Consider the following 27,663-nt stretch of genomic DNA (forward strand, 5'->3'; position numbering starts at 1 on the left):
TAGTCAATTTACATATTGGCCAGAAATAAAATCAAATAGATTAAATAATGTTAATTTAAATAATTTTAATTTAAACACAGATACTCATCATCATATCTTAAATAAATTATTTAAAAAAATAATTTAGGGAATAACGATAAATAAGTGTAAAAATTTCTATACAATTTACACATTGTATAGAAATCAAATCAAATGAATTAAATAATTGGAATAATTTAATTTTAAATAATTTAACTTTAAACATTGATACTCAGTATCATATATTAAATAAATCATAATAATTTAGGGAATAACGATAAATACATGTGTAAAAATTAGTCAATTTACATATTGTACAGAAAGATAATAAAATAGATTAAATAAATTATTAAAAAAAAATAATTTAGGAAATAACGATAAATAACAAGCGTAAAAATGTGTCAATTTACACATTGTACATTAATCAAATCAAATGGATTAAATAATTAACATTTAAATAATTTAAATAAAAATAATTTAACTTTAAACATAGATATTCAGCATCATATATTAAATAAATTATTTTAAATAAATCTTAATAATTTAGGGAATAACGATAAATACCATGTGTAAAAATTCCAGAATAATCCAGAAAATTCCAGAATACAGTCCAGAAATAAAGTCAACTAGATTAAATAAACGTGTATATTTATTTCCAAAATATTTTTGTTGTATAAAAGTCTTCATATATCACACACAAAAAAAAAAAAAATCAAACATTGATTATTATATCCGATATTAGCGCATGCTCATTTTTTTTTTTAAATAAAATCGTTTTAAATGTGCCAAAGCGGATACATTCAAAATGATATCTTTGGTGGTAAAAAATAAAAATAAAAAAAATCTGTACAAAGTGCAATATTATTTGAAATGACGCAATATTATTTTGGGATGATGAGGAGGAATAAAATAAAATAAAATAATAATTAGACGGGTATGGTTCCGGGCCCTGCGGCTAAACGGGGGGGCTACGCTCTATTAATTCCCTGACGACAGGTTTGCTATCTTGGGAATGGCAAAATCTCGCCAGGATCCGAAAACCTTCAGGGCGTCCATCTTGTCGCCCACCCGTCACGTGTTAAAGGGGACAAAAAAAAAAAAAAAAAAAAAAAAAAAAAACGGACGCTTGGGCGACTTCGCCGTTGACGAGACGTCGCCGAAAGGAAGACGAGCGGGATTGTCAGGAGGCTCCGCCCCCCTGACCCACTACCCCTCCCTCCCCGCCCGCTGCACCCCCGCCGGGATCATTTTGACAAACCTTTCTTTTGTTTCCCTTCAACATGGCCGCGCTACATTCAGTGTCAACGATTGTGGGAAAATAGCCATATTATAATAATCAATATCATAAAAGAGGCCCGAAAAATGTTGAAATCGATATAAATAGAGGATTAAAAAATGTAAGAAATTCTTCTCTGATTGGCAGCGGCGGGCGTTCTGGATGTCATCGGCGGTGTGGTCTTCTAATGTCGGACGCGGCTGAAATTTACACAGCGTCCCTGAAGGCGACACAAACAAAATCATCTCATGAGAAACAAAAAGTTTAGTGGAGTGTGATTTCAATGTTATGATCTCATGGGAATTAAAAAAAAGTACAAATGTTCAAATACCATAGCAAATAATAATAATAATAATAATAATAATAATAATAATAATAATAATAATAATACATTTTATTTCAAGCGCCTTTCACAGCTCTCGAGGATACTTTACAGTAACAGACAAGCATAGATACTGTACAATAATAAATAAAATACAATTCTTAAATAATTATATAATTATTTAATAATTATTAAATAATTAAAAAAAAACATGCCTTGATTGAAAAACAAAATATTTAAAAAAGTAATGTAAAAACATGACTCATTGTCTAAAATAAATGCAAAAAAAAATCCAAAGTGGCTATTAGAAAGTAATCATGCAATTTTATTTTGAAAATTAGTATAGTTATAAAAAAATACTCATTTAGTCCACATGAATATTATCCCTACAATAATTATCCTATTATGAATACTCCATGATGAAGATGAAGTAGTACAAATAAATGAAATCTCTCGACTACAAAACAATTTCAAAATAAAACTCGGTGACATGGTTTGAAAAAAAATATATCCAAAAAACTTGAATAAATAAAGACATTGGGATAGAAAAATCAATCAAGGTCATACGTGAATCGTTTCCACGTATGATATGCAAATTCCCAAATAATAAATAAAAAGAAATCGGCTTGAGAATTTAATTTTGAAATTAGCTGGCGCTCCAATCAAAATACCAACCGAAATGTCGAAAATGGATTTGGACAACAGCTGATGCAAATATGGCATCATCGAGTCTTTCTTGTCTCATGCGTGTGTGCGTGCGTGCGTGTGTGTGTGTGTGTGTGTGTGTGTGTGTGTGTGTGTGTGTGCCAACAGTTGCCGCGGCGACACAAAGAGGGAGCTCTCACACAGCCAATCCCTCGATAGCCCACCCAGAGACTGAAGACAAGAGCAGGAACAGACATAGCAGACGTGCTTAAAAAATGGATAACAAAAAAAAAAAAAAAAAAAAAACATGCAGCGCACCGCAGTATAAGGCGCACCACCAATGAATGGTGTATTTTCAATTTTTTCCCCATATATAAGGCGCACCCTCAAGAAATGAAGAGTTTTCCAAATACAATATATAAATATATAAAAGAGCATCGGAGTATATGGCGCACCCCCAACGAACCGTGTACAGTGAGACCTCAACTTACGAACTTAATTGGTTCCCAGACAGAGTGTGTTAGGCGAAAAGTGTGTATCTCAAAAAAAAAATTCCCATAGGAAACCATTAAAATGGGAATAATCCGTTCCCGGGTTTCCATAAAATATACTTTTTAACTAAATAAGCCTTAATACTACACACAACATACCTTATTGTATGTATAATAAATTTGCTATTGTATTGTAATGAAAGAAATACACATCATAAAGTCGCTTTATTTACATTTGTGATGGTCATTTATGGCTTGATGGAATGGCGTTGGAGGTCGAAGGTCAAAGGGAATTGCTGTTTGGAAAGAGGCGCATTACATGACGACTGTAATTATAGAAATAAACTGTGCTTTAAAATAAAGTTTTATTTACCTTTTTGTTGGTCGATGGCTTATGGAAGGAGAGTCACCTTCCATAAGGACTGTTGGTAACTTAACCTCTGGTGCTGTTCGGTCGTGTGCTTCCGCCGAAGATCACTCCCCCAGCCGTGGTGGGTGTGTATTATGAAAATAGTGCTTATTATAAGGTTTAATTTTCATAAATTTGACGTTTGTAAGACGAAAAGTTTGTAAGATAAGGTGTTTGTAAGTTGAGGTCTTACTGTATTTTGAAACTTTTTCCACACAAGGCGCACCAAACTATAAGGTGCACCTTCAATGAATGAAAAACGTTTTCCAAATATATAAATATATACCATATTTTCGGCGCACCCCCAATGAATGGCGTATTTTCAATCTTTTATCACATATAAGGCGCACCTCCAATGAATGAAAAGAGCTTTGCAAATATAATATATAAATACAGTAAAGTCTCGTTATATCGATATCGGATATATCGATAGTCCCGGTTATATCGATACTATTTCTATGCACGCACAGAGAAAATTACATGCAAACAGGGTCGGATATATCGATAGTCCCGGTTATATCGATATTTTTTCGGACTCCCTTGAATATCGATATAACGAGACTTTACTGTACATATTGTATTTTCCAGTGTATAAGGTGCACCGGAGTATAAGGCGCACCCCCAATGAATGGCATACTTTCAAACATTTTCCATATCTAAGGCGCACCTCCAAAGAATGTTGTGTTGACAAACGTTTTCCATATTTAAGGCGCACCGCATTATAAGGCGCACCTTCAAAGAATGAAATCTACGAGTACGTGGAAAAGTTTCGATGTTGCTAAATCCCAGAGAGCAAAATAAAACGGAAGGCGTCCAAAGGCGCACCACATTTGCGCTAAATTCTTCCTTCACTTCCTCGATCAATAAGGATCAAATCCCGCCCGCTTTCCAAATCAAAGAAAAAGTACACATGCAAATTAGCCGTCCATGTGTTGCTTGCCGCATTGACAGCTTGATGGCGACGTCGACGCCATCCAAAAATGTTTTTGTTGTTGTTGTTTTTTTTTTTTTGTTCTTACGGCGAACAGCAAAAGTGCGACGGAATCAGCGAGGAACCATCGTCCATCTGCGACGCGGAAAAAGTGTCGGCGTAATCCGCTGGCAAGATGTTTCTTTTGCGCCGAGAAGATGGCGGCTTGAAGCGAGCGCCGCCGATACTTTTGTCGCTTGGCTAATCCGCGGGTTTAGCGAGTGCGAGTGCAACGTTGTGACTTAGCGCAAAGCGCTTCTTCTTTCGCAAACAGGATTTTGGTCGTATTATCGGGCAACATGTTTACACTTTACGAACATTTCTGATGATCAAAATGGACCGACGGCGGTCATTTTGGTTGGAGGCGGACATTTTGGGCTCATTTCCAGGTTTATTTCTTTTTGGATTTCAGTCCTCGCAGCAACATAAACATTTGGAACCAGTTGGAACTCACCATAACCCTAAAACTTATCCCAACCCTAACCATAAGCCTAACCCTAACACTAACCCAGACCCCCTAACCCTCACCGTGAATCTAACCCTAACCTCGAACCCCAACAAACTTTCCAAAAGATTCCAAAACTTTCCAAACCTGAGCATTAACCTTAGCATTAACCTTAACTCCTAAACCCTAACCCCTAAGCATAAACCAAACACTAACCCCCGAACCACCTCATGCCCTAACCCCCTAACCCCTAACCCTCTGACCCCCGAACTCTACAAAGTGACAAAAAAGCAAATAAACCCTAAGACTAATACTAAATAAAAACAAACCCGAACTCCTAACCCTAAAGTAACCCTAACCAGAACTCTAAAACATATCCCAACCCTAATCGTAAGCCTAACCCTAACACTAACCCAGACCCCTAACCCTAAATCTAACCCCCTAATCCTCACCGTAAATCTAACCCTAACCTCGACCCCCAACAAACTTTCCAAAAGATTCCAAAACTTTCCAAACCTGAGCATTAACCTTAGCATTAACCTTAACTCCTAACCCAGACCCCTAACCCTAAATCTAACCCCCTAACCCTCACCGTAAATCTAACCCTCACCCCCTAACACTAACCTCAAACCGCAACAAACTTTTCAAAAGATTCCAAAACTTTCCAAACCTTAGCATTAACCTTAACATCAACCTTAACCCTAACCCCTATTCCTAAACCTTAACCCTAACAATAACCCAAACCCCTAAGAACCACCTCATGCCATAACCCTCTAACCCCTTAACCCTACAAAGTGACAACAGAAGCAAATAAACCCTAAGACTAATACTAAATAAACACAAACACTAACTCCTAACCCTAAAGTAACCCTAACCATAACTCTAAAACTGCTTCCAACCCTAACCGTAAGCCTAACCCTAACCCTAACCCTAACTGTAATTCTAAACCTGACCCCCTAACCCTAACCCCGAACCCTCACAAACTTTCAAAAACTTTCAAAAATTTTCAAAAACTTTCCGCATCTTAGCATTAGCAACCTTAAAATCAACCTTAACCCTAACTCCTAAACCCTATCACTAACTTCCATTCCTAAACCTTAACTCGAACCATAACCCAAAATAAAATGTATTATTATTATTATTATTATTATTCAAAGTTAAAATGGCCGCCATTTTGCAATGGACAGAGTGCGTGAGCAATCCTCCCTCGTCCACCAGACTGCAGGCCATCTTGACGCTACCCCCCTTCCACCACAACACACACACACACACACACACACACACACACACACACACACACACACACACACACACACACACACACACACACACACACACACACACACACACACACACACACACACACACACACACACACACACGTGCACTGCCCACACAGCGCTGCCATCTGGCCCGCTGGGAAATGGCAGCCACCTGAGACCACGCCGAGTTTTTCGACGTTATCGATGACGCAACGTAAACATTTGACGGATTTGTCTGTCATGAGTGAACCCACCAAAAAATAAAAAATAAAAATAAGAATTATGAATTTTCAAGAGGGCAAGAAAAATTTGACAGGTGAATTTTGAGTAGTTTCAGGAAATCGTGACGATTATTATTATTATTATTATTATTATTATTATTATTATTATTATTATTATTATTATTGAAAATGTTTTTATTTTATTTATTTTTGGGGTCGCGATATGTCAAAAGCTACAAAGACACCAACAAATGGTTGAAACTAAACTAAAATTGTTTTTTTATTGCCAAAAATAAATTTGGATATACTTGTAATAGCATCTGGATCAATAATAATAAAAATAAAAATAATAATAAAAAAACTGCTACTAATACTACTACTACTACTACTACTACTAATAATAATAATAATAATAATAATAATAATAATAATAATAATAATAAAACAACAACAACTACTACTACTACTACGACTACTATTACTACTACTACTACTACTACTACTAATAATAAAAATAATAATAATCTCAAGGACAGGACCGGTACACAAGAATTAATTATTTGTTTATGAAACGAGCTGAGTGGTCTTTTATTTTGAAACAACTTTTATTTTGAAATGAGCGAATTCTCCACTCTATTACATCACCTCATTTAGCGCTAAAATTTAACCCAGCTACATCCACTGCTGAAAAGGACGCTTTGATCCTCTCCTCTTACATCTAGAACTGCTTCATGTCACAAAGAAGGTACAGCAAGTGCTGAAAAATGAATGACTCTCAATGTCTTTGTGTTGAAAAAGGTTGGGGACCATTGACGTATACAACAAAGAATGCTAACATGCTAATGGGAAAAATGTGATAGCGTGTAACTGACAACATAACTTGGACCAGGTCAGAAGCTAATCACTAATGATTCCAAATCATGCTAGGCTAATTGGCAAAAATGCTAATCTGTCGTCGTCAGCGAACAAAAAGGACAACGTAAAAAGAGTTCGGTAAATGTTCGAACGGGGATACGGTATGTCAAAGCCTAGCTAGCATAGCAACGGGTGGAAAAAAATGCTGAGGCAGACCAATGAAGTCCTATTTCCAACCAGAAGTGATAAAATGCTAAAATCGTTCACGTTGTCATCGAGACGGCGCGGCAGTAATTTTTTTTTTGAATTAGCATCAGGCTAAACAGATGCATCCACAAACAAAATCGTGCTGATGCAGCCCCCTCTCCCCTTACGACTTTTGCAACGCAATTTACGGGAAGGTATTAAACCGTCGTCTTGTGATGCACTGCGTGAGTATCAAACACTCGGGAAAAAGGAAGCTGACAGAGCGGAATGTCGCCGTCGGAGCCGTCATCCGCTGACCCGCCATCGCCGGCGACAGCTTGTTGGGAAAAGTTAGCAAACGGCAGTAGCATATGCGGAACAGTCTGGGGGGAAAAAGCAGCTCCGAACTTGAGTGTCTGTACCAATTCATCGCTAACGGTGTATTTAATTATGATTACAGTGATATCTTGGTTTACGAACGCCTTGGCTGACGAACTTTGGATCGAAAATACCGTCAAATTTGGACTCGTTTCAATTTTGATTGTTCAAAGGCAGTGTGTAGACTGCAAGGTTAAAATATCCCATCAATCGAGCTCCGCAAATAACCCGCACAAGCCATCTGCACACTTGATGCAAAAAGCTATCAAGCCAGCTAAACAGAACACAATTGATGAGGAACTAGATAAAATTATCGCAGAGAAAGCACGGCAACTTTACTCGGATATCGTCAAGAGGCAACCTGGAAGTTCGTCATTCATTGATGATTCCAAGGCTAGCCACGGATGGTACGAGAACTGTAAGTGTCGTACAGGGATTCATAGTGTCATTCGTCATGGTAAGGCAGCCAGTTCTGACGAAAAAGCTGCCAAAGCTTACAAGGAATCATTCCTCAAGATGGCTACTCCATTCCATCAATCCATCAAATAAAGACGTCGGCCATTTTGGATTAGAAGCAGCCAAGCATGGGGCTATCGTTAACGTTTTTTTTTGAAAATTTGACACCGGAAACCTGTTGAGTCACCGTGTTTCTATCACGTGCCCAAAAAGAGCGTCGCGGCGCAACGCTAGGAGCCGTTTGCCGCCATTTTGTCACGGCTGCAGATGTTCCGTGCCCATCTGCTTCCCTGGAGTTTAAGCCTCCCTTTCCTGAGTGTTTGCCAGTAAGTGCACATCGGTGGCAGCTAAGCGCTCGGCGCTTGTTCCAGAGAAATGCCAATAGTTTTGGCACGGGCGGCGAGGCCTTCGCAGACGGCGCGGGGACGGCACAGATGGCGCTAATGGACGAGCGGGATCCAACCGAGGGGACCCGGGCGCCGCCGCGCCGCCTCAATCGTTGAAGTCGAACGCTCCCGCTCGCCGCTAAGGCGCATCAAGAATTTAACAGCATGAAATAATCATAAGTAGGAGCGCGGTAGGGTCAGCGGAGACAAGGAAGGATTGTTAAACTCCGTGCAAGTATTTTAGCGGCTAATTAGTGCTACACGTGTGGTAAGCTAGCTAGATTGTGTTAATAAAATAAAATAAACAATGAATAAAGACAGAAAAGTCGGAGTAAAAAGTGAAGCTGGGAAGCATGAAGGTTTCATTTGAAAACTTTAACACAGTCAAAGCTGGGTTTTGGACCGTAATCCGTTCCAGAAAGCAGTTCGAAAACAGATTTGGTCAAAAATTTAAACATTTTCAATAATAATAATAATAATAATAATAATAATAAGAAGAAGAAGAAGAAGAAGAAGAAGAAGAATACATTTCATTTCTAAGCGGCTTTCAAAACTCTCAAGGTCACTTTACAGTCACAGGATAAGCTTTTGTGTGGGTGAGTAGCGGCAGTCACACGCGCCCGCGTTCACGCAAACCAGAAGTAACTCAAATAGATAGAAAGCTAGCTAGCTAGCTAATAGATACAGTCATAATAATAATTAAAAAAAATAAACCTAGAATTTTTTTGAATTTTATGAGAATTGTTTTATTTTGTTAGAATTGAATTCTGATATTTTCTGGAAAAAATGCAATAAAAAAAGGGATTTTTTTGGGGGAATTTTATGAGAATTGTTTTATTTTGTTAGAATGGAATCCTGATATTTTCTGGAATAAATGCAATTAAAAAATATATTAAAGCGAGAAAAAAAATGGGAATTTTATGAGAATTGTTTTATTTTGTTAGAATGGAATTTTGATATTTTCAGGAAAGAAATGCAGTAAAAAAATAAATGAATCCGAGAAAAAAAAAATATGAGAATTGTTTTATTTTGTTCGAATGGAATTCTGATATTTTCCGAAAAAAAAAAAACAATTAAAAAAAAATAAACCTAGTAAAAAATGTTTGAATTTTATGAGAATTTTTTTATTTTGTTAGAATGGAGTCCTGATATTTTCAGGAAAAAAATGCAATAAAAAAAACAAACCTAGGAAAAAAAATCTGAATTTTATGAAAATTGTTTTATTCTATTAGAATGGATTCCTGATATTTTCTGGAAAAAAAATGCAATTAAAAATATAATAAACCTAGAAAAAAAAATCGGATATTGATGAGAATTGTTTTATTTTGTTAAAATAAAATCCTGATATTTTCAGGGGAAAAAATGCAATAAAAAAAATAATAAACCGAGAAAAAAAAATGGAATTTCACAAGAATTGTTTTATTTTGTTAGAATGGAATTCTGATATTTTCCGGAAAAAAAATTCAATAAAAAAAAAAAATTCTAGAAAAAAAAATATCTGAATTTTACGAGAATTGTTTTATTTTGTTAGAATAAAATCCTGATATTTTCCCCAAAAAAACCTCTAATTTCTGAAAGAAAAGTTGAATTATTAAGGTGTAAAAAAATGCTGATAAATCATAACATGACATTCTAAAAAAAATGTTTCACGGGTAAAAATGGTCAACTTTTATGTTCGAGTCAAAAATTACGTTTATTTCCCCCCCTCCCCCCTCCAATATTTATTGTCCTGCTCCGCGCACATGTGCAAAAGAATGAAATGTCGATTTTTAAAAGCACTGCAATTTTTTTTGGGCCTGGCAGAGGTCACACAAGCTGCTCAGCGTCGCCAACGCCGCGGCGTCCATAAAATGCAACAACTCAAAAGAACAACAAAATATAAAGAGTGGCGGACATTTTGTTCATTCACCCTGTGGTTGCCAGCTCGTATCAGCGTCGATGGCGGCAGCGGAGGTTTGTCGGGCTCGTGTGTACTTTGAGATGTCGCATGCGTTTCCCAAGTGCAGCAAAAAAAAAAAAACATCAGCTCGCATGTCCGCAGGCGCCGTAAAAGTCGCGTGGCGACACCCTCATAAAAATACGCAACTCAGCATGAGGAGACATGAAATAAATGTTTTCTTACAAGCTGCCGTTGCTCTTTAACGCCGCCGAGTATTCCTGTAAGATGCCATTTTGAGCGAGCGCATACTGTACTGCGCTACAGAAAAGACGCTCACAAAACACCAATGCGAGCTGTGACATGACTACTTTTGAAAATGGGAAAAGATACACACATACATAAACACATATACAAGCACACATATATAGCTAGCTAGCAAGCTACCTATATAGGTGTGTGAACGCTGGCGCTTGTGGCTGCCGCTGCTCACCCGCAGATAAAATATCCTATAACTGTAAAGTGAGTTTTGAAAGGTGCTTAGAAATGAAATGTATTATTATTATTATTATTATTATTATTATACATACATTATCCTTTCACCACTTTGCTGCTGTGAAATGTAAATTTCACCACTGCGAAACTAATAAAGGCAAATCCAATCCAATCTAGCTAGCAATTTAGCTAGCTAGCTAAAGAGCTAGGAGTATATATATATTTATATATACAGTAAAGTCTTGTTATATCGATATTCTCGGGAGCCCGAAAAAATATCGATATAACCAGGACTATCGATATATCCGACCCTGCGCGCATGTAATTTTCTCCTTGCGTTCATAGAAATAGTATCGTAATAAGCGGTACTATCGATATAACCGATATCGATATAACGAGACTTTACTGTATATACACACACACACATATATATGTATGTGTGTGATATGTATATATGTGTGTGATATATACAGTAAAGTCTCGTTATATCGATATCGGTTATATTGATAGTACCGCTTATTACGATACTATTTCTATGCACGCACGGAGAAAATTACATGCAAACAGGGTCGGATATATCGATAGTCCCGGTTATATCGATATTTTTTCGGACTCCCTTGAATATCGATATAACGAGACTTTACTGTATATATATAAACATATACAGTAAAGTCTCATTATATGGATATTCTCGGGAGTCTGAAAAAATATCGATATAACCGGACTATCGATATACCCGAGCCTGTTTGCATGTAATTTTCTCCGTGCGTGCATAGAAATAGTATCGTAATAAGCAGTACTATCGATATAACGAGACTTTACTGTATATAAAGACGAAAATGTACAACTTTAGTAACACAGGTGTGCTAATACACGACCCAGCCCCAAAACGTTTATCGTAACGCGTAAATATCAGTCGTTTTGCACGACAAGAATTTGGGTGTGTTGACGGAGAAGCATGAAGGCTTATTGAAAAAGCTTACATATGGCCCGGTGTGTGTGTGTGTGTGTGTGTGTGTGTGTGTGTGTGTGTGTGTGTGTGTGTGTGTGTGTGTGTGTGTGTGTGTGTGTGTGTGTGTGTGTGTGTATATATACGTGTGTGTCTGTGTGTGTGTGTCACACTGGGGCTCAGATGCTCGCATCAAAATCAAGTCGCGCGATGATTGTCAACTTAAGCGTTTGGCGGGTGAGATTTAACAGCTTTGCAGCTCTGGCAACCAAACAGAACTGCTTGTACGCCATCGATTTAACTCACAAACACACACACACACAAAATAACACACACTTAAAGGACAACCGACGTCTCCGGACAAGTTGTGTCCATAATTTTAATAAGCTCCTGTGAGGAATTAATCAGCCCGTTTCCACAGGCTAATAAATTCCTTCCATGGAGCTTGGTCGCCCTCTTCTGGCGGCTTTTGGGTGCAACATGACGTTTTCAGACCAAACAAGCACAGCAAAATGCATTGACGTGATGGAAGGATTGCTACAATGTCTCCTTTTTTCGGTCAGGGGCGTTCCTTCAGTGACGTCACGTACGGACTCGTCACCAACTCAAAAACAAGACTTCCGGAATATTCAGCGCGAGTCTTAAAAGGTAAAATGTAGCTATATGCGGTGGAATGTTTGTAAAATACGCTCAGTAGAAGTCATTTGAAGCCATTTTACAAATCATGCATACAACTTGTGCGGAGACGTCGGTTGTCCTTTAAGGCGGGTGACTGAAAGCAGCATTCCATCGGTCGCGGTCGACCTGATTTCGCCGCGTCGGCTTTTTAGTGACGAATCGCAGGAGGCGGCGAGAGGCGAAAACGCTTAATTAAAAGTGGATCATCTTTAATTAAGTCCCACACAAGCTACAATGCTAAAAGATCATTAAGGTTAATAAGCTGCGTTATTAACTAACTCCAACGGCATCCATCAAAGACAGCGAAAGGAAAAAAAAAAGGCAAATGGAGAGGATTAAAGTTGAAATGCGGCATTATCGTGACAGGAAGTGGGGGTGAAAATGACGACAAGCACATCTGGAAGGACTCCAAGGGCGTTTTTTTTTTTTTTTTAAACAAGCGGTAGCGCCAACTATTGTCACATCTGCATCTTTTTACCATCGTCAATTATGGATGGCGGTCATTTATTTATAAGAAGAGAGGAAACATCCTTCAAGACAAAACAAGTTATAAGACAGCAAAATATACGCCCCTGAATCGATTCCCAAGAGTCGGCTGCCTACCTACATATTTGCTATCTATTTCCTGGCTGGCTATCTCGCTGGCTAGCTATATGCTATCTATTAGCTATCCGGCTGGTTATATAGCTAGATATTAGCTAGCTAGTTATCTATTAACTAGCTATTAGCTAGCTTTCTATCTATGTGAGTTACTTCCGGCTTGACTGAACACTGGCGCGCCTGGCTGCCGCTGCTCACTCACAGAAAAACTTATCCAGTGATTGTAAAGTGACAGTGAAACTTGAGAGTTTTGAAAGGCGCTTTTTAAATTAAATGTATTATTATTATTATTATTATTATTATTAGCTGCTAGCTAGCTATCTGGCTGGCTATCTGTTAGCTGGCTGGCTGGATAGCTATTGAGCTATCTAGCCGTCTAGCCATTTATCTAGCTGGCTATCTATTCGCTATTCATTAGCTAGCTAGCTTTCTATCTATTTGAGTTACTTCCGCGTGGAGTGAACGCTGGCGCGTGTGGCTGCCGCTGCTCACCCACAGAAAAAACTGATCCTGTGACTGTAAAGTGACCTTGAGAGTTTTGAAAGGCGCTTTTTAAATGAAATGTATTATTATTATTATTATTATTATTAGCTGCTAGCTAGCTATCTGGCTGGCTATCTGTTAGCTGGCTGGCTGGATAGCTATCGAGCTATCTAGCCGTCTAGCCATTTATCTAGCTGGCTATCTATTAGCTATCTATTCGCTATTCATTAGCTAGCTAGCTTTCTATCTATTTGAGTTACTTCCGCGTGGAGTGAACGCTGGCACGTGTGGCTGCCGCTGCTCACCCACAGAAAAAAATGATCCTGTGACTGTAAAGTGACCTTGATAGTTTTGAAAGGCGCTTTTTAAATGAAATGTATTATTATTATTATTATTATTATTATTATTATTATTATTATTATTATTATTATTATAAGCTTGGAGAAGCGCACGAACGCAGCGTATCGTTGTCGGTGTTCAAAACGTTTCTTTGTTGTTTTTGCGCGCGCACGCGAAGGCCTTTCACTCCGCATTAGCCGTGGCGGCCACCTTGTTACATTCATGTATACAAACGAAGCAGGCGCTCATTGAATATTCACTGTGAACATATTCCCCGCATAACATGACGTCCCCGCTTCCACCCTTTTAAAAATTCAAATCCAACGCAGGGGAGCATTAGAATACATTACGGTCTGGGGGATGTGTGACAAACCCCCTCCACCACCGCCGCCGAACCCCCTTTCCTCCCCCCTTTCTACGTCTGTCAGGAGGTGAAGGCGGAGCGCACGCCAGCGTCGCAGGCCCCTGCGACGCTGACGTTAACAATAATGTAATTTAATTAAAGGCAAGATCGCCGCCCGCCCGCCTCTTGGACTCGCTTTGATTTTAATAGGCCATGAAGAAAAGAAGCCAAGAGTGGAACGGTGGTCCGAGGGGTGGAGGGGGGGACATCAGGTCAGATCGGATCAGGCCGGCAAACTAGCGACCACCCCTCGCCTTTTGTCCGGGATGCAGGTACCAACCCAGACCACCCAGATATAATATACCCAAATAATAACAATAATAATAATCATCATCATCATAATAATCATAATACATTTCATTTCTAAGTGCCTTTCAAAACTCTCAAGGTCACTTTACAGTCACTGGATTTTTTTTTTGTGTGTGCGGGTGAACAGCGACAGCCACACGCGCCAGCGTTCACTCAACCCGCAAGTAAATAGAAAGCTAGCTAGCCAGCTAGTAGATAGCTAATAGATAGCTCACGAGATAGCTAGCCACCTAAATAGCCATATAGCTAGCTAGCTAGATAGTTAACTAATAATAATAATAATAATAATAATAATAATAATAATAATAATAATAAATTTAATTTCTAAGCGCCTTTCAAAACTCTCAAGGTCACTTTACAGTCACAGGATGAGTTTTTTTCTGTGGGTGAGCAGCGGGAGCCACACGCGCCAGCGTTCACTCAACCCGCAAGTAAATAGAAAGCTAGCTAGCCAGCTAGTAGATAGCTAATAGATAGCCAACAGATATCTCACGAGATAGCTAGCCACCTAAATAGCCATATAGCTAGCTAGCTAGCTAGATAGTTTACTACTACTACTACTACTACTACTACTAATAATAATAATAATAATAATAATAATAATAATAAATTTCATTTATAAGCGCCTTTCAAAACTGTCAAGGTCACTTTACAGTCACAGGATGAGTTTTTCTGTGGGTGAGCAGCGGGAGCCGCACCCGGTACCGTTCACTCAACCCGGAAGTAACTGAAAATAGATAGAAAGCTAGCTAGCTAATAGATACAGTAATAATAATAATACATTTCATTTAGAAGCATCTTTCAAAACTCTCAAGGTCACTTTACAGTCACAGGATACGGTTGCTAATAGATTGCTACCTAGCTAGCCACACATGCCAGCGCACACTCAACCCGGAAGTAACTCAAATAGTTAGAAAGCCAGCTAATAATAATAATAATAATAATAATACATTTAATTTACAAGCGCTCTTCAAAACTCTCAAAGTCACCTCAGTCACAGGACAAGTTAGATAGCTAGCTACGTAGCTAGTAGCTAGCTAGCTAATAGATAACCAGCTAGATAGCCAATAGATAACTCGCTAGATAGCTATCTCGATAGCTAGCTAGCTAGCTAGATAGCTACATGTACAACTCTTTCAATCAACGGTGAGGAAGGAAAACTCCGATAATTCTTCCGACACTAATACACTGAATGTCACTAAAATACACAAATAGAAAGCCAGCTAGCCAGTTAGTCGATAGCGAATACGTAGCCAACAGATAGTTCGCTAGATACCTAGCCGCCTAGATAGCCATATAGCTAGTCAGCTAGATAGTTAGTTAGCTAATACACTGAATGTCACAAAAATACACAGATAGAAAGCTAGCTAGCCAGCTAGTAGATAGCCAACAGATATCTTGCTAGATAGCTAGCCACCTAGATAGTTATAGCCATCAACTCACTTGGGGGGGATATCGGTAAAGCACCAAAACAACGGCGAGGATGTTGAAAAAAAACATATTTGGGATTAAATCCCGCGAGCGGAGAGAAATAATCCCAAACGCCACGAGAAGGGATCATCAATAAATGACATTAAATCTGGATATGGGCTAACGTTCCACAAGCGTCTAAACTTGTTTTGTTGTGGCTTGTAACTTGGAAAAACATTCGCTCAACGTGACAAAAAAAAAAAAAAAAAAATCCAACCAAAATATAGACATTGAAGGCATCACAAAGCGGAAAGACAAAAAAACTCAAAAACATAAATACAGTGATACCTCAGTTTACGAATTTAATTGGTTCCCAGAAAGTGTGTGTCAGGCGAAAAGTGTGTCTTCCAAACATTAATTTCCCATTTTAAACCACTAAAAATGAGAATAATCTGTTTCCAGGTCCCCATAAAACATAATTTTCGACAAATATAACCTTAAATCTACACAAAAGATACTTTATTTTACATATAATAAATGTGCTATTGTATTGTAAATAAAGAAATAAAATGTACTGTTTAATAAAGTCGTTTTATTGATATCTGAGTGAAGTTGCCGCGCTTTCTCGGCGATAATACCCTCACACGCACTGTCCCATGCTAGCTGGTTTTTGTTAATCCAAATCAACAACTATTTTGCTTCTATTGTTAAAGTCATGTGCTGATCTTATCTTGTGCCTGGAAAGTGTCATTGAGAGTTTTGAAAGGTGCTTATAAATACAATTTATCATTACAATTTATTATTACAATGTATTATTACCATTTATTATTACAATGTGTTATTAAAATTTGTTATTATTATTATTATTATTATTGTTAATGGCAACTGCATTTTTTTTTAAATTGTAATTATGTTTCAAGGATGAATGGATGTTTTTAATTTATTATGCCTTTTTACTGTCAGAAATTCATTTTATTTGGTATTTTTACAATTAGTATAATTTATTTAAATTAGATTATAAACTTGTTTATTTTTCAGGATCTAAAGTACATGGTAATTTCATCTCAAAATATGAATTTCTGTAAAAGATCAATCAACTTTAAAAGTCTTTTGTTTTCATTGTCATTTTAATTACCGTATTTTCTGCACTATAAGGCGCACATAAAAAAAATTCAAAAGCTGACCATGCACCTCATCATACGGTGCACCTTGTGTATTGAAAACGTTTTAAAATGTGTCATTCACTGAAGATGCCCCTTATAATGCGGTGCACCTTATGTATGTGAAAGGTTTTCAAATACGGTACTTGAAAACATTTTTGACGCTTAATTTTCATCATTTGGTAGCTAATGGTGTGCTAGCTAGTGGCTTGGTAGCATCACAAAGTAGATGCTACCAATAGCCTTAGCACGAGCGCCATTTTGATATGCTACGCGAAGGATCGGCCCGTCGTCCAATCGGCAATAACAAAAAGAAGAGAAAAAAACAGCTTCCTGCTTTATGAGGTTAATCCTGTTAGCAGCCAGGTCCGGAGCAGGAGGCGAAACGAGGGGCGGAGGGGGTTGCCAGGAGGAGGCGGCGGGGATTAACATGGCGGTCATTATCAAATTTACAACCAGTCACACAGACATCTGCCCTACTTTTGCTGGCTTCACGTAAAAAAAGAAGTCATCTGGTTTAGAGAGCGAGAGAGCGCTTAGCGCTTGTAAAAAAACGCTCGCTTGCTTTTTCCGCCGTGGTAAAAAAGCCGTCACAGCGCAGGTGAGGTGCAGGGGGGTATGAATGATGGCTATTTGTTAGCTCGAATGAGGACGACCGCTGATAGAATGAATGAAGCCCGGGTCCACTTATAGAAGTCAATAGGCTAGTGGCTCGCAGCTCCGCTAGCTATCATGCTGCTAGCTACCACGCCACACTAGCCAGAGCAACGCTAGTTAGCACGTCACTAGCTAGCACGCCGCTAACTAGTGCGCCGCTAGCTAGCACGCCATTATCTAGCACACCGCTAGCTAACACGCCGCTAGCCATCACACCGCTAGCTATCACACCGCTCGCTATCACGCTGCTAGCTATAAAGCCGATAGCTATCACGGCGTTAGCTAGCATGCCCATAGCCAGCACACCATTAGCTAGAACACCACTAGCAAGCACACCGCTAGCTAGCATGCCGATAGCTAGCATGCCACTAGCTAGAACGCCGTTAAGTACCACACCATTAGCTAGCACGGCGCTAGCTAGCACATCGCTAGCAAGAACAACGCTAGCTATCACATGGCCACGAGGGAGGCTCAAACGTTCACGTTTGCACTTCTTTAAAAAATTGTGCTTCCTGTTTTGTTCATGACAGGACATATTTACACAAATTTGTCATACATAAAAAATTATGAAAAAAAAAATATTTTCAACAACAAGACTATCGTTCTTAACTTTTCTAATGGCTAAAGACACGGTCAATACATATTAATGTAAAAATGGACACTGTAAAATATGATTATGAAAAAGTAACATGCCGCCGTATCTATTTGTGAATCTATGGTGAAGCTAGCTATCACAGCTAGCTATGTGAAGCTAGCTAAGCTAGCTATGTGAAGCTATGTGTTGTGCAGAAATAGCAATTTCACAACTAATTCCGCGCTTTGACCCAAATGGCTAATAAAAGCACTCTTAATAATAACAACAATGCTAATATAATAATAGCCGTGTGACAATGGCACCTTAGCGCCTGGATGTAAATGCAAATGCAAATATTTGCTGGCAAGCGTTAGCCAAAAGTGCTAACAGATGTAGCGGTCCTTTCACACCTTTTGTCTAATAGAAGGCGCTAAAGGTTTCACCCACGTCTGTAGCTAGCTAGCTAAAATGCGTGTGAGGACAATATGCTAATGCGGCGTTAATGTCTTGTCTCATAAATAGTTAAGGTAGAATAAAAAAAAAAAACACACACGAGCGGTGTCGAGGATGTGTTTACAATGCGCACCTCCGCATAAAACCCCGCCAAGCGCTGATTTCCCCATAAAAGGCTTTTAATGGGAAGTAAACACGCTAGCTAATGATACACCTACGGATCAGAGAGCGTGACATCCCATAATTAACCGGGCTAATTGCTACTAAACTGCGACGCCGCAGCTAATAAAGTGTCGGGAGAGGTCGAAAATCAACCTCATAACCAAGAGACAAGTGTTGGATTGTCACCGCGGGTAACCAACCACATGCTGCTTCACCAAGACAAACGCGCTAATCTGATCTCGTCCTTGAGCTAGGTTGAGCCCCCTTGACGTGGTCTAGGCCTAGGTCTTCTACGTTCTGAATAGTGATACCTCAGCTTACGAACTTAATTGGTTCCCAGAAAGTGTGTGTAAGGCGAAAAGTGTGTCTTCCAAACATTAATTTCTCATAGGAAACCATTAAAAATGAGAATAATCCGTTTTCAGGTCCCCATAAAACAAATTTCTACTAAATAGTTTTGAAAGGTGTTTTGAGAGTTTTGAAAGGTGCTTATAAATGAAATGCATTATTACTATGACTGTCTATTAGCTAGCTAGGTTTCTATCCATTTGAGTTACTTCCGGGTTGAGTGAACGCTGGCGCGTGTGGCTGCCGCTGCTCACCCACAGAAAATCTTTCCCTGTGACTGTAAAGTGAGACCTTGAGAGTATTGAAAGGCGCTTATAAATGAAATGTGTTATTATGATGATGATGATTATTATTATTATTATTAATATTATGGCGCTCCATGTGTTTCCCGAAAAGTAGTTGGTATGCGAAGATTATATTCTCGCAAATTTAATGTTCGTAAGGCGAAAAGTTCGTTAGCTAAAGCGTTGGTAAACCGAGGCATCACTGTACGTCTTATTTCTCGAGTCTGTTTTTTTTTCCCCCTAAGTAGGGCAACAAAAAGCTCTTGATTAGCATCGCCGTGTTGGCTCCAATTTCCATATTTCAATCCTCCATTCTTGAACGTCCGTAGCAGATGACAAAAATCGCGGCGACAGCTTGTCGTCCGCTTTAACGCGGGACATATTTTCCAGGGAGGGAACAAAAGTCTCGAAGCTGTCAAGCAAAAAAAGTCTCCAGGCTTTGTGGCGTGACGCCGCGTGACGGGATTATTGTCTTAGTTTCAGTGTAAACATGGCCACCAACACGCAGCTCTTACACTGTATACAAAATTAAATTATTACATCAACACACCCCATCTTCAAATTTGTTTTTTTTTTAATGAATGTGAGCTATAACCTGTAGGACTGAACCGGAAAAAGAAACCACACACAACATGGTTGCAAAAGTGTGCACACCCACTCATTCGCTGCCATTCCCGAATGTATTTGGAAATTGAAAACAATGACGTGGAGCGCCATCCCTGTCGACCATTGCTACGTGTGGCTAAGGGTTTTTTTTTGTGTTGTCTAAGCAACGGTCTCAGGCAATTAAAGAGGTCGAAAAACATCTGTTGATTTGGATTAAAGAAAAGCAGCGAGCAGAGGACAGTGTGAGTGAGGGTATTATTTGGCAACTTCACTTGGATATCATCAAGAGGCAACTACATCAATGACCATCACAAAGGTCAATAAAACGACTTTATTATATAGTATAGTTTATTTCTTTCATTACAACACAATAGCACATTTTTATACATTAAATAAGGCCTATTTTGTGTGTAAAACTTATTTAGTAGAAAATGACATTTTATGGGGTCCTGAAAACAGATTATTCTCATTTTTAATGGTTTCCTATGGGAAGTTAATATTTGGAAGACACACTTTTAGCCTTACACACACTTTCTGGGAACCAATTAAGTTCGTAAACTGAGGTACCACTGTAAGACGCCATTCCCGAATTTGTTCAGGTTTAGTTTTTTTTCATGCTTGAATGCCGATGAAGCAGAGGTCAGACCTCTGTCAATGATTTTCCCTTCCACAAGGGGGCTGAATTTCCCTTTTTTCCATGTTAGCTTGTTCCTTCTTTAGCTGTTGTTAAAGCGCTATATAAATAATTTACATAGCGCAAAATACAATAAAAATAATTTATTAAATTATGTTTATTTTATTTTTATATTATTTATTTTTGTACATCCACCCCCATTTCAAGCTCAGATAACTCCAGACCCATATAACTTAGGAATTAACTCATTTTTCTGATGAAAGAACAGTCTAAGGTTTCTTCCGGTATATTGTAAAGATTATTTATTTAATTATAATACAATAGCACATTTATTATACGTAAAATGAAGTATGTTTTGTGTAATTTTAAGGCTTATTTAGTAGAAAATTATCTTTTACGAGGAACTGGGAATGGATTATCCTCATTTTTAATGATTTCTTATGGGAAAGAAATGTTTGGAAGACATACTTTTTGCGTTACACACACTTTCTGGGAACCAATTAAGTTCGTGAGCTGAGGTATCACTGTATAGTCAATCGCTCTCCGTTTTCCGATATTTTCATTTCGACAATCAAGTCGAGCAATTTTCACCCTCCCTCGCTAGCAGAGCAATCGGAAAGAAAAGAAAAAAAAACTGAAATTAAAAAAAGCAATGCAGTGATATCTTCGCTTACGAACTTAATTGGTTCCCAGAGTGTGTAAGGCGAAAAGTGTGTATCCCAAAAATTAATTTCCCATAGGAAACCATTAAAATGAGAATAATCCGTTCCAAGGTCCCCATAAAACATCATTTTTTCTACTAAATAAGCCTAAAAACTACACAAAATAGACCTTATTTTATGCATAATAAATGTGCTATAGTAGTATGATTAAAGAAATAAACTGTACTGTACAATAAAGTCATTTTATTTACCTTTGTGATGGTCGTTAATGGCTTAATGGAACAGCGTGTCCAGTTTCCTCAGCATGAAACACTTGATGAGGAACGTAACCTTCTTCTTTCACCATCTTGAGAAATGATCCCTTGTAGGTGCTTTCTCTGCCATAATTTTACCTTGTTCCTCATCAATTGTGTTCTGTTTGTAGCTGGGTTGATCGCTTTTTGCATCAAGTGTACAGATGACTTGTGCGGGTTATTTGTGGAGCCTGATTGATGGGATATTTTAACCTTCCAGAAATGGGTCCAAATTTCACTGTTTTCTATTCATTTTCTCACTATTTCACTTTTGTTTGTTTTCTGTCATCTCCTTTTCGTGTGTGCGTTTTCTCACTCTCTCTCTGTCTGCCTGTCTCTTTCATGTTTAACCCCCACCCCCACCCCACTGCTGGGTTCTTGACCAATCACGTGTCTTTAACCGAAGACGCCATTTTGTTTCTTGGAGAACCGCCTCACTCGTTTCTCTGTCTGTAATCCCGAAGAATAGTTTGTATGCCAAGGTAAAATTTAACGTTCATAAACCAAAAAGTTCGTAAACCAAGGGATTCGTAAACCGAGATTTCACTGTACTTGAGTTTTACAAAAAAAAAAAGAAAGATAATTACAGCAAGCGATGGATATCCCACGTACAGACACAAACGACACAAGTGAAAAAAAACAACAAAATCGGCCATTTTGTCAGCGCGGCGGTCCGGCACTGTTAACCTCCACCAGCACTCGGCCCACTCGTCCCCCTGGTGAGGAACAGATGCGAAGCGAGAGGAACAAATGGAAATCCAACTGGAAGCCCACTCACTCACTCACACACACACACACACACACACACACACACACACACACACACACACACACACACACACACACACACACACACACACACACACACACACACACACACACACACACACACACACACACACACACACAAATCACGCACACGCGTGTACACACCAGCAGAACAAGTCCGCCGCCTGTTTGATCGCAGCTCGCCTACTCGCGCTCGGCTTCCTGTCGGACGTTGCGGCGAGGAGGAGGTTGACTTGGCAATGGCCGCCATGTTTCAACACACCGCTGCAAGGGGTTGCCAAGAAAACTCATCCCCCCCCTGCTCTGCTCCCATTATCAGAACATCCCGACTCGGGATACAAGAAGCTTCTGTCCAATGTCGTCAGAAGTTGACCTGACCACGCTCGAAGCCTCGCATCAAACCGCCTCAAAAATAGCTAGCTAGCTATCTATTAGTTTTCTATTAGCGAGCTAGCTGACTTGATCTATTTGAGTTTCCCGATTGAACGGGGTCACCGTTGCTGGCTACCTAGCTAGCTATCAATTTGCCATTGATTAGCTGTCTAATTAGCTAGCTAGCTATCTATTAGTTTTCTATTAGCTAGCTAGCAAACTTGATCTGTTTGAGTTATTCCCGATTGAACGGTGTCACCGTTGCTGGCTACCTAGCTAGCTATCAATTTGCCATTGATTAGCTGTCTAATTAGCTAGCTAGCTATCTATTAGTTTTCTATTAGCTAGCTAGCAAACTTGATCTGTTTGAGTTATTCCCGATTGAACAGTGTCACCATTGCTGGCTACCTAGCTAGCTAGCTGTTTCCTATTTGCTATCGATTAGCTGTCTAACTAGCTAGCTAGCTAGCGAGCTAGCTCTTAGTTTTCTATTAGCTAGCTAGCTAACTTGATCTATTTGAGTGATTCCCGGTTGAACGGGGTCACCGTTGCTGGTTTCCTAGCTAGCTAGCTATTTGCTATTGATTATCTGTCTAACTAGCTAGCTAGCTAGCTATTAGTTTTCTGTTAGCTAGCTAGCTAACTTGATCTGTTTGCGTTATTCCCGATTGAACGGTGTCACCGTTGCTGGCTACCTAGCTAGCTATCAATTTGCCATTGATTAGCTGTCTAATTAGCTAGCTAGCTATCTATTAGTTTTCTATTAGCTAGCTAGCAAACTTGATCTATTTACGTTATTCCCGATTGAACAGTGTCACCATTGCTGGCTACCTAGCTAGCTAGCTGTTTCCTATTTGCTATCGATTAGCTGTGTAACTAGCTATTAGTTTTCTATTGACTAGCTAGCTAACTTGATGTATTTGAGTGATTCCCGGTTGAACGGGGTCACCGTTGCTGGCTACCTAGCTAGCTAGCTATTTGCTATTGATTAGCTGTCTAACTAGCTATCTATTAGTTATCTATGAGCTAGCTAGCTAACTTGATCTATTTGAGTTATTCCCAGTTGAGTGAACGCAGGCGCATATGGCTGCCGCTGCTCACCCACAGAAAAACTGACCTTGAGAGTTTTGAAAGGCGCTTGTAAATGAAATGTATTATTATTATTATTATTATTATTATTATTATTATCCCACCATCTTGCTCTACCTGCCCTCCTCAACAAAAAAACTTGTGGGCAGATGTTGCGAGCGCCAAGTTGGCTCTGAAGTGCCTCCCCGGTTCCCAACGCTGGCCCGACAACACAGTCAAAACGCATCAGATCTCTTTATTTGCGCCCGGGGCGAGTTCGGCACCACAGCTGTGGCCGCCCCCCCCCCCGACTACCATCGCCTACCTTTGGTGTCGAAGACCCTCAGGCGCTCAATGTGAGACCCCCGAAACGAAAAAAAAAAAAAACAGTTTCCCTCTCATTTATTCGTCTGCATCTGCTGGAAAAAGCAGCAGTGGCTCAGGGCGGTGGCACGGAACTATGAGTGTGTAAAAGGGGGCGGTGGGGGGGTCGCATACCACCATGGGAGTGGTTGGAGGGCCGTGACCCGCGCCGAACAGATGTCGGTAACAACCTGCTTCCTTACACCTGGACGAAACCCCCCCCCCCCCCCACCCGAACAAAAATAATCTCTGAAATATTCATCACCCCCCGGGGGGGTTCCTGTCGGCCATCAAAAGCCCCTTTAACCCCCCCGCACAATCCCACCTTTGACAGCCACCTGCAAAGGGACGCTTTGGAATTGTCACACCGAAACTCGACAAAAATAATGAGGGGAAAAGTTCCAAAGAAGACAGTCATATTGACCAAATGGAGGTGGGGGGCATCACTGTGCTATCTAGCTAGCTATCTAGATGGCTATCTAGCTAGCTATCTATTAGTTATCTATTAGCTATCTAGCTTTCTATCTATTTGAGTTACTTCTGCATGGAATGAACGCTGGCTTTAGTGGCTGCCGCTGTTCACCCACAGAAAAATGTATCCTGCGACTTTAAAGTGACCTTGGGAGTTTTGAAAGGTGCTTAGAAATGTCTTCTTTTTTCGTCTTCTTTTTCTTCTTCTACTTCTTTTTCTTCTTCGTTTTTCTTCTTCGTTTTCTTATTTGTCTTCTTCTTCTCCTTTTTCATTTGTATTATTATTATTATTATTATTATTATTATTATTATTATTATTATTATTATTATTAATGACACAAGAGTGTCCTTGTCACCTTGTGGCTACTTTGATCACGTTTGAACGACTCAAGACAGGTGACACAAGAGAGTTGAACTCAAATGGTGCTAACTAAGCTAACACAGCTAACTAAGTCGAGTCGCATTGAACCCAAAGTCTGTCCTTGAGGCGGTTGTCATCTTTTATTTATTTATGTATTTATTTTTTTAGGGGTGGCGGGGTCCAATTTTTGCAACCTGTCGCTCAGTTTCTTTCCCGTTTGGATTGCAAGTCAAAGGTGTCGGATGGGTCCCGAGAGGTCCGTTTCCGACCTCCCATCAATCGACGGCGCGTTTGATCCCGCCGCGTTCCCTCGCCAATTTTGGTGAGGCGACGCGCATGACAATGAAGCGAGCGGGAGGCAGCGATGAAAGGAGATTAGCGTATTTTCCGGTGTATTTTTTTTTTGATGGTCAACAATTATGTATACAGTCAAATGTGGATTTTCGACCATAATCCGTTCCAGAAAGCAGTTAGAAAACCGATTTGGTCAAAAACTGAAACCTTTGCCATGATAATCAATGTACCGTAGTTTCCGGTGTATAAGGTGCATTTATTATTTATAATAATAATAATAATAATAATAATAATAATAATACATTTTATTTCTAAACGCCTTTCAAAACTCTCAAGGTCACTTTACAGTCACAGGATCAGTTTTGCTGTTCACTCAACCCGGAAGCAACTCAAATAGATAGAAAGCTAGCTAGCTAATGATTAGCTAGCTAACTTAATCTATTTGAGTTATTCTCGGTTGAACGGGGTCACCGTTGCTAGCTACCTAGCTAGCTATCTATTTGCTATTGATTAGCTGTCTAACTAGCTATCGATCTATTAGGTATCTATTAGCTAGCTAGCTAACTAGATCTATTTGAGGTCTTCCCAGTTGAGTGAACGCTGGCGCATATGGCTGCCGCTGCTCACCCGCAGAAAAACTGATCTTGTGACTGTAAAGTGACCTTGATAGTTTTGAAAGGCGCTTGTAAATGAAATGTATTATTATTATTATTATTATTATTATTATTATTATTATTATTATTATATTGAGCCACAACAGGTCTCACAACTACTGTCAGCAGCCACCGACTCCATTTAAAATGAAATAGGCATTTGTTGCAAATAATTTCACTTGTGAGGATGCTAACAAGCTAGCTCAGAAGAAGTTTTGGTCCTACCTTATCAGCGGACGTAGGTCTCATGAGGGACACTCGGTCATATTGCCGTCGCATCAACGCCCACAAAGCGTCCAGGCGACCCTGTTGGAGGTGGAGCGTTTCAGCGTCGGAGCCCCGAGGCGGAATGCTAACGCTGAATGCTAACGAGTAGCGGACGACGCTTCACCTTGATGGGGGCGTACCACTTTCGGCCCGCGCGGCGGTGGGAGTTGGCGGCGGCGGGCCCGGGTGAGCGCCGCTTGACCATGGGCTCCTCGGCGTCCTCGGGCATGGACACCACGGCGTTCTTGGCCTTCTCCAGACGGGCGCCTTCTTCCGTGGAACCTTTCTCACCCCAGCGCACCTGCGCACATCCAGTGGGGAGAATGACATTTTTTTTTGGGGCGGGGGCATTTTGAATTACGAAAATTTGATGGAAATTTTTGTGTTAAGGCGGCCATTTTGTTTTCATTTTGAAAATGTGCCAGTGGTCCTTGAAAAGAATGTAAACAAAAATAAAACAATACACTCCAGTGCCAGGGTTTTTGTCATTTTCACTACAATTGCAGGAGGTTTCGGACTATTAAAACATTAAATGCAGCGTTAGAAACTTTAGACTTTCTTATTTCATCAGAAAAAAAAGGAGTTAATTCCTAATTGATACGGATCTGGAGTTATATGAGCTTGAAATGGGGGCGGCTATACAAAATACAACAAAAACATACATATTTATATCGGGCTTTAACAGCTGGAGCTGTAAGAAAGCGCTAACATGGACAAAAGGCAAATGGTGGAAGGGAAAAACATTCTCAGAGGTCTGATCAGTGCTTTATCGGCACCCCTTGTAAAAAAAAAACCACGTCATGATTTTCAGTTCCTGAATAGATTCGGGAATGGCAGTGAATGCGTTAATTAATTCACATCAATTAATGACCAGTTAAGTTAATTCCTAAGTGATATGGATCTGGAGTTATATAAGCTTGAAATGAGGGCGAGCCATTCCCGAATAAATTCGGGAATGACAGTGAATGAGTTAAACTGTATGCACAAATGTTGCACTGTTGTGAGCTAATCTTGATGAGAAATTGTGATGTTTGGCTAGGTGGTGGTGTGGGGGAGGGATTATAGAAGCAAGGATGTGGCCTGACAAGGCTAATCAAGATGCTACGCTAACATTCCTGGAGAATGCTGGGTAATCCCTGTGATTTACAGACGATGTGGGGGGGGGGGGGGGTGAGGTTGCGACAGCGGCGAAGATGGCGGACATGTTGACAGCAAAGATGACGTGGCGGCGATGAAGGACAGGCCGTCACGTTAGCGTCGTCAAGGCGGAGATTGACAGATGGGAAAACGGACGGACAGACGGACGGCGTATTAAAAAAAAAAGTAGCGT

At 39.6% G+C, this 27,663-nt stretch overlaps 1 protein-coding gene across 2 annotated transcripts in view; it reads right to left on the reverse strand.

Moving 5' to 3' along the window:
• Positions 1-645: 645 nt before the first annotated feature.
• antxr2a (ANTXR cell adhesion molecule 2a) overlaps positions 646-27,663 on the reverse strand; it is a 69,059-nt gene continuing 42,041 nt past the window's right edge. For both annotated transcript variants that reach the window (XM_088993486.1, XM_088993485.1), the window contains 3 exons: positions 26,458-26,634; positions 26,292-26,372; positions 646-1,514 (listed from right to left, as the gene is read on the reverse strand). In XM_088993486.1, the coding sequence (XP_088849612.1) occupies positions 1,479-1,514; positions 26,292-26,372; positions 26,458-26,634 (294 nt within the window). In that variant the 3' untranslated portion in view covers positions 646-1,478. The remainder of the gene's footprint in view (positions 1,515-26,291; positions 26,373-26,457; positions 26,635-27,663) is intronic.

The sequence above is a fragment of the Hippocampus bargibanti genome, linkage group LG04, assembly GCF_051943395.1.
Source record: "Hippocampus bargibanti isolate YZ-2025 linkage group LG04, ASM5194339v1, whole genome shotgun sequence".
Taxonomy (NCBI): Eukaryota; Metazoa; Chordata; class Actinopteri; order Syngnathiformes; family Syngnathidae; genus Hippocampus; species Hippocampus bargibanti.